At 37.1% G+C, this 14,212-nt stretch overlaps 1 protein-coding gene and 1 pseudogene across 1 annotated transcript; both read left to right on the top strand.

Moving 5' to 3' along the window:
- The first annotated feature begins 993 nt into the window (after positions 1 to 993).
- On the top strand, positions 994 to 4,906 carry LOC143602659 (ADP-ribosylation factor 1-like). The gene is made up of 8 exons (XM_077079694.1): positions 994 to 1,104; positions 1,186 to 1,224; positions 1,326 to 1,388; positions 3,314 to 3,332; positions 3,459 to 3,570; positions 3,687 to 3,734; positions 3,829 to 3,959; positions 4,625 to 4,906. Exons 1-8 carry the CDS (start codon positions 1,002 to 1,004, stop codon positions 4,656 to 4,658), a joined length of 549 nt encoding a protein of 182 aa, XP_076935809.1. The 5' UTR covers positions 994 to 1,001; the 3' UTR covers positions 4,659 to 4,906.
- A 2,542-nt stretch (positions 4,907 to 7,448) lies between these two features.
- LOC143602657 (zinc finger protein CONSTANS-LIKE 3 pseudogene) lies at positions 7,449 to 8,713 on the top strand (annotated as a pseudogene).
- Positions 8,714 to 14,212: the final 5,499 nt, after the last annotated feature.

Here is a 14,212-nt window from a genome sequence, read left to right as displayed (position 1 = left end):
CGTGACACCCATCACGCAAATATGCCCAAATTCGCATGAAAAGGGGGGCGGCGGCGGTGTGAAGAAAGTCACCACGCGTGATGGGTGATCCATCACGTGGTGCCCCGTCCCCCCTAATAATGATAGACAAAAGCTTGAACTTAATGTTTGAAATGAACATTTTGGGGATTTTCCCACCTTTTTATCTATTATGTTTGAAACGTTAGCTTTTTAAGCACCACTCATGTTAGATTTACATATCTTTACTTGAAAAAAATATATATTAAAATACAATATAAACCATATATCATACTAGAAGCAAATTCTTACATTATTCAAAACTTTGTCACATAGTCATAACTTAACTAAAAAGCAACATAAACTTTTATGATCTAAAAAATAATAGGAGTGACAAAATTCTAATAACGTAAATACAAAAAATAAATATGCAATTTCAAACATACAACAAAAAGATGTTCATAAGTCACAAATCTTAGGGTGTCAGAGGTGCATACCGTAGGAACCAAACATGCTGAGTGCCACAAAATCTTCATCTTGGGTTTGCTTCACTACTCAATGCCGCATAAACCGATGCTCGATACCCTCACATTTCACACCCTAGGGCTAGAAATCAAAACTGGAAACCGACGAAACGAAAGTGGTGTAACTGAAGAAGCTGACGAAGCTAAGATAGATAGACTCTACTTGTAATATCATTGGACCAAAAATGAAGATGGTGATATAATTGAGGGTAAATTATGTATAACTACAACAACCCATTGTTCATCATTCCACATCTCCCAATTACATTACATTACAGATCCTCAAAAATCAAAATCAAAATCAAAATCAAAATCAAAATCAAAATCTTCAAATCTCACCTCACCTTTTTCGCCGTCAGTCAATCCTTCCGCTTTAACGGTACGTTTTGTAGAAATTAAACATCCAAATCCTAACCCAGTTTGTAAATTGAACTCATTTTGCAGGATTCAGGATTGATCTGATCTGGGTAATTGGAATTGATGGGGTTGGTGTTTACGAGATTGTTTTCGTCCCTTTTCGGAAACAAAGAAGCTAGGATCCTTGTTCTTGGCCTTGACAATGCTGGAAAAACTACTATACTCTGTCTCTATCATCTCACTTTTACTTTTACTATGTCTATACTCTCTTTAATAATTATCTTTTCTATTTTATGTGTTTGTTTAGATCGCCTTCAGATGGGCGAAGTTGTCTCCACTATTCCAAGTTACTTCTCTTTACTTTTTATCATATTCAACTCATTTCATTGCAACTTGCATCCTGCCGGCTGCAAGTATGGTTTTTAAGAATGTGGACTTTGTGTGCAGCGATCGGGTTTAATGTGGAGACGGTGCAGTATAATAATATCAAGTTTCAAGTTTGGGATCTTGGTATGTTTCTTAATTGTTCTTGATTTCGGTTGATGCTATTAGTTGAATATTAATCTGATAGGTGTTGACACTAGTTTCTTCTGTTACATGCAATATGTATGCGTTTTTAGCTTTTACTTATATGCTTGAAGTACCCTTAGATGAGGTTATAACTGTGCCCAAACAATATTCAAGCTTTGTGTTTATTGACAGACTGTTTTACCAGTTTTTGTTCTTTTAATCAAACACGTATCATTTTCATTAGAGGTTTATAGGATCCTAATGATGGCTGAAACATACAACCAAAGTATCGAAAAGCATACGTTTGAACCATAGGGTTTAGAGATTGAAGTCTTTAAAAATGATCTTTTTATGTGACATAATGGCATAGTTGTCAAAAGCGCGCGCTTCAGGCGCTTAAGCGCAATTTTTGGGCGACGCACATTAAATGCGATTACACTCCCAACGATATAAAAGCGCAAATTGGTTTCCCATGCGAATTAAATTGCTAATGTTAAACCTAAACCTCCCACTATATAAAGGCTTCCATATTCCATCTTATAGCACAAAATCATCAAGCTTTAGAACGAATCTTAGTATTTCAATGGTTGGTTTTTTTCTTCTGTAATTATTTTCGGATTTATTAAATATTTTGTTCCTAAGTTCCTTATTTCTTCTGCATTTTCTGTTCCTTATTTCTTATCTAAGTTTAATATTTCGTTCTGCAAATGGCTTCTCAATCTCAGTTTGATGTTGGAACCTCGCAATTCAACAGAAAAGATCCGGGCTGGAAGTACTTATTTACAATTCTATGAACTGTTTCAAGATTGAATGTTTCTTTCCAGTATTAATATATTTAAAAATTTGTTTTATTATGTGCGCTTTTTTTAAAAAAACAGTCGCTATTTTTGCGCTTGAGGCCTGGTCACTAGGCGCACCTTCATCGCTTTAGAGCGCTTTTCGCATTTGATAACTATGATTAATACTTGAAAGAAACATTCATTCTTGAAAGTTGAAACAGTTCATAGAATTGTGAAATTGTTCTTCCAGCCCGGATATTTTTTGTTGAATTGTGAGGTTCCAACATCAAGCTGAGATTGAGAAGCCATTTGCAGAACGAAATATTAAGCTTAGATATGAAATAAGGTACAAGAAATGAAGAAATGCAGAAGAAATAAGGAACAAAAATAATTAATAAATTCAAAATAATTACAGAAGAAAAAACCCAACCATTGAAATACTAAGATTCGTTCTAAAGCTTGATGATTTTGTGCTATAAGATGGAATATGGAAGCCTTTATATAGTGGGAGGTTTAGGTTTAACATCAATAATTTAATTCGCATGGGAAACCAATCATTATCGTTGGGAGTGTAAACACATTTAAGCGCACACTTTTGAGAACTATGGTATTAATATATTTAAAAATTTGTTTTATGGGCGCTATTTTTGCACTTGAGGCCTAGGCGCCACTTTCATTGCTTTAAGGCACTTCTCCCATTTGATAACTATGCATAATGGTCATTGCTATTATTGTGTTATCACACTCTGGTCTCATAATATCTATCACAAAAAGACTGAAAGTCAGTGATTGTCAAGTCAAGGTCAAATGTGGAAAAGTCTTTTTGAGTTCTTTCGTGGTTTGAGTTTATAGTATGAAGTTGTGGTGAAGACGAGACACCAAATAGGCTTAAACATAATATCTTTAATATTTAGGCAATATTTTCTGACTAAATGAAGAATCTGGTAAAACATCTGTTAAAGGAGATACTGTGAAGAATTTTTAGGAAACATGTATTTTGATGGACTGTTGCATTGTATCTTTCTGGTCAATCTAAATTGATTTTTATTTTTTTTTACCATTTCTGATTGTTTTTGTTGAATAATATTCATTTTGACTCTGTTTTTAGTGTTCTTTACTGCTAATGCAATGTCTTTTATGGTACAGGTGGGCAAACCAGCATCAGGTAGTCTTTTATTGATCTTCTCACATCTAAAAGCAGTGGGTTGATTGTGGTTAATCGCATTTTGATTTTGCTAATCTTTTTCATTATCATAATTATATATTAGCTGATATATTGTGATTTGTTTAGGCCATACTGGAGATGCTATTTTCCAAATACTCAAGCCATAATATACGTGGTCGATTCCAGTGACACCGAAAGACTAGTAATTGCTAAAGAAGAATTTCATGCAATTTTAGAGGTATTCTTTTTAATTTAATTGCATGCTGATCTTTTCACTAATTTCTTTCTTTTTTTTTTTTTATAAATTTTATTACTCGCCAAACATCTCTAAGAGTCTAATCTGTTCTAAAATAGGAGGAAGAGTTAAAAGGTGCTGTGGTTCTCATATTCGCTAACAAGCAGGTTGATGCATTGACTTTTCACACAAGCAAAATAGATATTATAATCATTAGATTCGTTACCAAGTAATTGTATGTTATGTTTTCTACATTAATAGGATCTTCCTGGTGCCCTTGATGATGCTGCTGTGACAGAATCTTTGGAATTGCATAAAATCAAAAACCGTCAATGGTCAATATTTAAAACTTCTGCAATCAAAGGAGAAGGTCTCTTTGAGGGCCTAGACTGGTGAGTTCAGTTCTGATTATGTTATATATTCTCAGAGTATCGGTTATATTTTTATTGCTTTATTAATTTAATTGGCATTTTCATTTAATATTTTTTGAAAGCTTCCTTCACAACTCGCAACTTGACTTTTATAAACTGAAATGTTTTCTGAGACGGAGATGTAGTTTGTGGGTGTATGCTAGATTTCACATAATATGCTCGTATTTGTTTTTAAGATTGAATCTGAAATTTGTAGTAAAATTTGAAAATCTTGACTTCAGAGCCCTAAATGAAGGGTTTTTGCCTAGTGGTAGGGCTGTTAGGCTATTTGCTTTAACATTTGGCATGTTGTATATAAAGGTGACTAGAATGCATGTATTTTTTGATATCTTTAAGATTTATTTTTATAAAATATGGTATTTATAGTCTTTTGTCTAAATGCATATGTGCACATACACAAGTGCACGTGTGGAGTGTGAAATAAACCATTTTGTTTTCCTTTTCAAATTTCTTTTTATTTCAATGTTGTGTACACGTGCTTATGCTGTATTCGCTGTTCTCAACATGATTTTGTTTTGGAACTGATCGTGTCCCAATATGTATGTGTGATTGAATTTATGCTTTTAGATGTTCATATGTATATCTCTATGGTTCATATTGTTTAGAATATTTCATTCTAATGGCAGGTTGAGCAACACACTCAAGTCTGGAGGTGCCTAAACTTTCTAGTCATGTGGTGCACAAACGACAAGTTCGTGACATATTAGTCTGATTGATATGGTCTTGAGCCATAATGTCTTTTGGAGGCCTTAATACTGATGTTACTCAAGTATCTAAGTTGTAGTGTTACACAACCATTTTTTCTTGTTTGGTACGTCTTTGGATGCTTCATAGCTTGATTGTTATATTACTATTACTTCTCTGTATTTGTTTGAAAATTTTCTTCATAGAAAATCAATGTCATGTAACCTTGCTGTCCTTTTCTTTTGTGGTTGGATGTTTGTGTTTGCTGTTATTTGTTAAGTCTTTTGGTATGCACCATGTTTTTTTTACATCAATGTTGGCCTACTTTGTTAAAACCCTTTGGGCGCGTCTAGGCTCTCAGGCGAGACGAGTCACAAGGAAAGCACATTGCGGCCATCAATGCCCTCCGGGAGGTTCTGTTCAAGTTTTGTACATTCTGGTAAAAGTCTGCAAATACTGACCAAACTGATCTGTAAATATTTAATAAAATGACCCGGAACTAGCAAAAGCCAGCCCTAAACAAATATTAAACATGTCTAAACATCTTTGCATATCTTAGGCCCTTGCCTTTTAAACGTCTAGGCTCAAGGTCTACGCTTTGAGCCTACTCGCCTAGCATGTAGGCAAGATGTTCGTTTGTCTGCCGCTTCCTTTGTCTTCTACCGGTGAAAGCTAAGTGTTTGCTCAGTTATGTCGTGGTTTGTTCTGTTATGCCCAAATCTGCATGTAACCTCATTCATTGAGCTCTATGGGTAACACATCCACTGGTTCGTGATCTGGTTCTACCGGAATCAGATGAGACCTTACGTTATATGATGGCTGGTGTGACATGTCTATACATGATTTAAATTTAAATTCTTTATACTCTGTTTTTATTTTGCAGGAAATAAACATAATTTCTTTATTGTTACAATTAAACTAGTTACGGATTACTGAGGGTTAACCATCAATGATTATCAAATATTTTGTCAATAATCTGTCTCTTCTACTGCCATGGGAGAAGAATTGTCGGCCGCCCACCGGAGATGACTTGATAGCCAACGGATAAGACCTGTCATTAGTCCGTCGTTAAGTCAGCTTTCGGTAATCCATCGTAAACCAAATTACCCATGCCATTCCTAACAGAGTATCGTAGTAACCCGTCAGTGATAGAGGTTTGTTTAGTAGTGTCATTTACATATAAATATTAATAGAAATTGATTTCTCATAATATGTGTGTATAATCTGTTCAGAATATCATGTTTTTATATATCAATGCCAAACATATAGCTAATTTGTTTGTGGAAATTGGACTCTGTTAGGCTTACCTAAGATGTGTTCATTCGTTCTGGTTCTTTTGTCGTTTCCTAAACAAGTTTGTTGGTTTTCAAGAGGGTTTTGATTCATGATCAGCCAGTTTCATACGGCATATTCAGTTGCATGTCGGTAAATTATTAAGTTACAATTGGTTCAGTTTGTCTTGTTGGCCATCAACATGCGGTCAAAATAGTTTCTTAAAACTAGATCGTTTATTCTTTTAATACAAAAATAGTTCAAAACAAATAAAACAACGATACAATTATTGTGGCATCCACAGCGTGTAGAACAATATTGTCCGTTTTACCGATAAGAATCTCATTACATTAATTTGTTTTTGGTTGTCCAAGTGGAAACTTATCAGGAGGTCGTCCATCATGAATTGATCCCAGCTGACCCAAGCATTTTTAACTATGAAGTTTTCATGTAATTCACGACCGATGCACCCAAATCTTGTTAATCATATTTGAGACATGGTATTTCTTATATCACATTATCTCTCACGTGTATATAACATAACAAAACGATTAGAGCAATGTTTTAAGATTACACGTATTGTACTTGATCTTAGTTTTGTATCACTACTAACCATGACCAAAACCATGATGACGATTCTAAAAGCATGTATCGGCTTTCACGGTATGGAGTCAGGACAAGAGGCTGGTGTCAAGCAGGACCAACGGGAACACCGACCACCCTCTTGGTATTGAGAAATGTGGCTCCCGATCGATGACTCTTCCCTATTCGTTTGCCAACTAGAAAGAGGACACAATTTCAACCGAAAGAGAAGCATGTCGATCGAGAGTAGCAAGAGAAACAATTGACAAAATAACATCATTTGACAGAAACGTGTGACAAATATAAATGAGAAGACTCTAGACACTCGTTAGCAAATTAGTTTAAATCACCCGTAGACAGAGAGGGTCTAACATAGACGAGTTGACGACTGAAATAATTCAAAGTCTTCAAGAGTTCACGTCAAAGAGATATTTAGTGTTTTCCGGTATAAATGCGAAATAGTGAACTGTAATATGTTTAACTATTTTAATCTACAAAATCATTTCGTTTTGATACAAACATCCCAAAATGTTCCAAACGTCAATCCATTTAACTCGATTAAACGTGTCATTTGATTGATAAACGGGTCAAATAATATATTTACACGGTATCAAAACCTTAAAACACCAACCTATTTTTTTCTCTTCTTCTCGCTGTCGTCCTTCCCAGGGACGTTTGTACATACATAATATTATCTAATTAATAATTTCTTCTAACACGTTGTTAACAGCTTAACACCCTCCTAAATCTTTTTCATGGACATCATTGACCCACGTGTCATCTATCACGTCCACTACTTGCAAGACACCAAATCATTTTCAGTTGGATATACATATATATACAACTGTACATTCCATCCGTTAAAAGGCGCCAAATAATCCAAACATATATTATACCAATCAGTCGATCACGATGGTGGAAAAAACCAACAATTTTCCGATCGCGGCCGCGCAGCCATGCGATTTATGCAAGTCCGCGCCCGCGTTGCTGTTTTGCCGCAAAGACACGGTTTTTTTGTGCTTGGCGTGTGACGCCAAGCTACACGCCCAGACTAAACACGAGCGTGTGTGGGTGTGAGGTGTGTGAACAGGCGCCCGCTTGTGTCACGTGCAAGGCGGACGCAGCCGCGATGTGTGTCACGTGCGATAGAGATGTTCACTTGGCAAATCCGCTTGCTAGGCGTCACGTTCGGATTCCGGTGGTTCCGTTTTATAGTTCTGCCGAGTCTGTTGTGAATTCTACTGCAGGAAGCCTTTTGGATCCAGTTTTCGGTTATGGAGCGAAAGAAGGCAATGATAACAGGGATATGATTAGAAGTATGACGAATGCTGACTCTCAGTTATCTGATTGTTGCTTCAATTTTGGCTTTGGATTCAAAGATTTGGTTAACGACGCTGTTGTTCCTGTGCGATCAAACGCGCTGGTGACGAGTACATCTTTGACACCAGTTGTTGATCGTAGATCTAACGAAATCAATTTCGACAAATGTGTTTACAATGTCTATAACAAAGGCAACTCTCACTCACATAGCCATACCGTAAACATCTAAATTCTGATTTTAGTTAAGATATATCTTTTGATTTTTTTTAGGAAAACTAGACATGTGTCATTTAGCGCAGCAGATTTTTAACATGGCGTGACAGTTTGACGCAACAGGTTTCCATTACTTAACGTAACAAATTGATCAGCATGACACATCAGATTTGCATTTGACACAACAAATTTCCATTAGGAGTTATTTTCTTAATTGAAAAAGGAAAATCATTGTGATATTTGAGCAAATAAAAAAGTAAATATTCTTTACTAATAACAAGTTTGTGGATTTTCAGGTTTCTTCATCTTTGATGGATTACGGTGTTGTACCGGAGGTGAATTCTTTGTTAGACGTATCAAATCCGTTAAAGCGGCCAGTTAATGGCGGACGAATGTTTTGTGCAAAGGATAGGGAGGCTAGAGTATTGAGGTATAGGGAGAAGAGGAAGAAGAGAAAGTTTGAGGAGAAAATTAGATATGCTTCACGGAAGGCGTATGCTGAGATACGGCCGAGGATCAAAGGCCGGTTTGTTAAGCGGACTGAGTTGATGACGAGTTTGGATGTGGATCGCTGGTGGTTAACAGCGGAGTCCAATACTGGTTTTGGTGCCGTGGTGGATTATGGCATCGTCTCTTCGTTTTGAAGGATGTTTTGGTTAATTAGTAACAGTTAATTTATTCATAAATAAATGGACGTTGAGTTGGTCGGGCTCAGTTACGAAGTGTTTGGGTGCGAATGGAACATGGTTCATCACAACTTAAACAAGTGGGCTTCATAAGCTAATGGAACATGGTTCTTGCAGAATTCATTTAGTTTTCTGTTTTCCATATCATCGTTATTTGAAAACTCGATTTTTTTAATCAATATGGATATTAATTTTCTTTTATAGTTTGCAAATAGATGATAACTAAAATACTATAGATAGAATTAGTGGAGAAACTTCTTTTGTTTATTCATTAGAGATTAAGGTTGTCTTGTAAATTGTCAATACTGGTTAGTGTCGGTACAATAAGGGAGGTATGGTTGATTTCGAAGAGGCGGTTTAAAGGAGATAGTACAACAAGGGTTGAAAAGATATATTCGTTTTAGCTTGGTGATCAAGTTTTATTTTATTTTTTATCTTTTATTTGTGTTTGATTTTGAGTACGATTATAATTCTTGTAGGGCAAATAACTAGCCTATTTAAACTCTTGTTTCCCTTGTTTATTTTATTGCATTAATTAATAAGAAAATAGTCGATCTTGTTATCTTATTGATCAAACTCTGCGTATAGTTTCTGCTCTTGGTCTTCCAGTTTAACAAACTGGTGCCAGAGCCTCGGAAATCAATTGATCATGGGAAGCATGTTGTACCGATCGTCAAGAACATGTAACTCGTGAGTCGGATTAAGAGGTTAGGAAAAAGACGAAGAAGGCGTTGGTATGTTATTTTGTGTTTAGAAACAAGTCCTTTAGGCTATGTGTAATGGGCGACATTCAAGGGCAATTTTGGGCGAAATTTTGGAGGAACACCGCCCTCTCCCCCGGCGATATTGGGGCGAAAACGGGCGAGGGCGGGTGGAATTTGTCGCCGGAAGAAAGAAAAAAATATTATTATTTTATTAATATGTGTGTCTTATATATATACATACATATGTAATATATATATATATATATATATATATATATATTATATTACTATTTGTAGCCATACACCATTACACCCCAAAAACAAATTCCCACCTTTGCTGACTGGGCGCCACGTGTCGCAATTTGCCCCAATTTGTAGCCCCTCCACTACGCATAACCTTATAAAAGAAAACTTCAAGAATTCTCATGGCTGATTTCCAAGTAGTCGGGGGTGTTACGAAGTTGAATAACACCAACTATAAGACGTGGTCTACATGTATGACTTCTTACCTTCAGGGGCAAGACTTATGGGAAGTCGTTAATGGAGACAAAACCCAGGAGCCAAAAAAAAATAAAATACTAATGGTGCGATTAATAAGTGGAGAATTAAGGCCGGAAAAGCGATGTTCGTTCTCAAGACCACGGTGGAGGAAGGTTACTCGAACACATACAAGGTGTCCAACACCCGAAATAGGTATGGGGTACGTTCGCCGGACTGTTTTCGAAGAAAAACGATGCACGACTTTAGATGCTTGAAAGTGAGTTGATGAACATGTCTCAAGGAGAACCTAGTTTCTCAATACTTTCGAAAAGTGAAGAATCTTACCCGAGAAATTGGTGAGTTGGATGCTCAATCTCGAGTAGGGGAGGCAAGAATGAAACGCTTGAGTATTCATGGTTTGAGAATGTAGTACCGAACGTTTGTTAGAGCTATACAAGGATGACCGACTCAACCATCGATAGTTGAATTTGAAAACCTACTTGCTGGGCAGGAGGCCATGGCAAAACAATTAGCTGGTGTGTCCGCCAAAATGGAAGATGAAGCCCTTTATGTAGGGAAAGGCAAATGCAAAGGGAAACCACGTTTTAGCAAGTCTTCGAACCAAAAGTATGACCGGAGCAAACACGCAAATTGGAATAAGAAAAAGGTTTCTAGGAAAGATGAGCAGACAAGTGGGAGCAAAAGGAAAACCAAAGAACAAACAGTTTCCGTTTAAGTGTTATAATTGTGGTGAAAAAGGCCACATGGCCTAGTATTGCACAAACGAACCGAAGGACGAGGGTAACGTAGCAAAGGTCGAGGAGGGTTGGGATTTTGCGGCTAACGACGCTTAAGAACAAGATGTTCAAGTACTAACAACTAGGGTTGAAGTTCGAAAAAATAACTTAGACGAGTGGGTTGTTGCTTCCGGTTGCTTGAACCATATGAGTGGAGATAAAACTAAGTTAACTAACCCTTTAAGTATTATGAAAATAAAGTAGTTGTAATTGCCGATAATTCACGTTATAATATCTCGAATATAGGTGACATTATATCTCCAGCTAGTGGAAGCAACGAGGATCTCGTACTGAAAGATGTTTACCATGTTCATGGAATGAAGAAAATTTTGATCTCGGTTCCTCAAATTTCTGAATCGGGTTGGTATGTGTTGTTCGGGCCAGATGACGTACAAGTGTTGTACACTTTGAGACAAAATCAACCCATGTGTTGAAAGGTAAAAGAAAGGAGACCATATATGTGTTATCGGCTGAAGGGCATACATTAAGAATACGAAGAACAACCAAATTGTGGATTTGTGGCATCAAAGACTCGGGCATGTGGGGTTTGATAAACTCGAGCTTGTGATGGATAATTAGTTGGTTGCGGGTTTACCAAAGCTCAAAGTAAACTGAGAAGAAGTGTGCCCAGGTTGTCAATTTGGCAAGGCACATGGGTTACAGTTCGGTAAGGCAAGTTATAAAACTCATAAGTCTCTCGAGTTGGTTCATACATACATGTGTGGACTGATGAAGAAAAAATCAGTTGATGGTACGGAGTACGTAGACTCCTTCATCGACGTGGACTGGTTCATTCACGGTTTTTGTGGGTAGCATTTATGAAACATAAGAGTAAAGCATTTGAGAAATTCAAAGACTTTCACATCGAAGCTAAATGTGTAACAAGAAATACATTCAAGCTTCTTCGATCCGACAACGGTGGAAAATATACAAGTCGAGAGTTTAACGAGTACTTGAAGGCCTACAAAATCAGGAGACAGTTGACCTGCTCAAGTACACCACAACAGAAAGGTGTGTCGGAACGTAAGAACCGTCACATTCAAGAAGTATCCTGATGTTGGGTTCATAACAAAAACATTCCAGTGCGGTTCTGGGCAGAGTCAATGAATAAAACAACGTACGTAATTAATCGAACACTGCAACAAGGTCTGGGCTACAAGAATCCCTTCGAGCTATTATTTAATAAGAAACCAAACATGAGCCATCTAAAGGTGTTCGTGTGCGTTTGTTACGTGTTTTTTCCGAGTTACTTAAGACAAAAATTAGACAAAAAGGTGATTAGGTGCGTATTTGTTGGTTACAGTGAGCAATGACTGGGTTGGAAGTGTTGTGAACTGACAACGGGTAAGTGTTATGTTTCACAACATGTAGTATTCAATGAGAACTCGTCATGGTGGTCAAATGAACAACAACCATTTTCATATGCCCAAAGTTTAAAGAAAAAACTTGAAAGCTCAAGTGTAATTCTCGAGATTGGTTCAAGAAACGACTTGAATCAAGGTGAAGAAACTGGACAGTCCAGTAGTCAAATCGAACAGCCCGCGCAACAAAATCAAGCACCAATAATTGAGTTAAGAAGGTCATCTCGTGACAGAAGAGAAAATCTAAAGTATGAGAACATGGCAATTGTTGTTGAAGACGATATGGAACCGGGTTCATTTAACGTTGCATGTAACAAAGAAGTATGGGTCGAGGCTATGAATCTCGAAATTTAAGCCTTACTTAAAAACCAATCCTGGGAATTGGTTCCTAAACCTGAAGAAGTAAAACCCATAGTATGTTAGTGGGTTTATAAAGTTAAAAAACGTGTAGACGGGTCAGTCGAGAGATATAAAACCCGTCTTGTAGCGCGTGGTTTTTCTCAAGAATATGGTCTCGATTATGACGAGACGTTTAGCCCGGTTGCAAAATTAACTACTGTACCGATTCTTATCGCTATCACGTCGAGTAAAGGTTGGGATTTATGGCAAATGGATGTCAACAACGCATTTTTGTATGGCGATTTAGATTGAGCAATTTACATGGAGCAACCTCTGGGTTTTGAAAAACAGTCTCGACCCGGGTATATGTGTAAGTTAAAGAAAGCTTTATACAGTCTTATGCAATATCCGAGGGCGTGGTACGGAAAGATTTCTGAATTTCTCGAGTACAACGAGTTCGTAGGAACAACCGCTGATGCAAGCTTGTTTGTAAATATTAAATGAACAAAAGTTGTGGTTGTGATCGTATATGTAGACGATTTAATTATCGTGCAATATTTACTACAACTCAAAGAAAATCTGAATACAAGATTTAGAATGAAAGATTTGGGGCAGTTAAGTCACTTTCTTGGTTTAGAGCTTGAATATGGTAAGAATAGTGTACTACTACATCAACAGGAGTATATGTTAGGGAACAGATATTTTGCATTATGGATACATTATCCTAGCATATATTCTGGATTAGTTATTCTTAGCACATGTTCCAGACCATGTCAAGATAAAGGATCCTTAGCACTTATTATATACGAACGACTGTTCTCTTTATATATCGATATATTAGCAGGTATAACGGTTGATGACCTGATCTCTCCTACTATTCGCAGTCGAAGAGAGTTAGCAACGTGGTCAAATACATGTGATGGCTCTAGTGGAGAAGTGGCGAGATTATAGGAATTTTTGTTAGTTTATTTTTGTATATAATGGAGCTATGATCAGCTAGGTCACACACACTTTACACTATGAAATTAGCATCTACAATCACTTAGATATTCTTGTAATCACCGATCAAAGATTCCACCATTGTAACACTACTTTTTGATTAATAAAGTGGTGATAGACGATTTGTCATCACCCGAGGTTTTTTGTGCCGGCGGTCACCTGCTGATCAAGGGCTTTTCCTCGTAACAAATCCTTGTGTTCATCATTATTTTAACCACATAATCACCATTGCTGATCAAGCACCCTATCTCACAAATCCGATTTGGTTACATTATCCTTAAAAACCGATATTTGACCAAAACAATTTGGCGTCCACCGTGGGGCCAGTGGTGCTTTAATCTAGAAGAATTCTCATCAATTTTCAACCTTTTCAACCAATACCATAACCAATGGCCTCTCAACAAACCTCTGCTTCAACCACTATGCCATCATTAACTTATCTCTCATCAAATACCTCCTTGCCGATGCCTTCTCCACCTGTAGGGTTGCAAAAGACTAGCGTCACTAGGAGTAAGATGCAAAATCCAGTCTTCCAAGGCTCAAAATCCTCTGCTGCTACCCTTGCGGTAACCACTAACAATGATGTTTCTGTTTTCTGTTCACAGGTTAAGGCATACATGGAGCAGTAGAACAAGACTAACCAGAGGATCCTACGTGAGATTGAAGATCTCAAGAAAGCGAAAGGGCCAGCGGAGGATCAAACTCCCCTGGTGCCTAGGATGCTGGATTTCACCACTACAGGATCAGTGGCTCAACATGCTCAAGGATCTTCTATCC

Source organism: Bidens hawaiensis, unplaced genomic scaffold (genome assembly GCF_021521415.1).
Source record: "Bidens hawaiensis isolate Kalapana, Puna unplaced genomic scaffold, B.hawaiensis_p1.1 tig00059296_1, whole genome shotgun sequence".
Lineage (NCBI taxonomy): Eukaryota > Viridiplantae > Streptophyta > Magnoliopsida > Asterales > Asteraceae > Bidens > Bidens hawaiensis.
The sequence above is the reverse complement of the archived record's forward strand: the minus strand, read 5'-3'. Positions and strand labels throughout refer to the sequence as shown.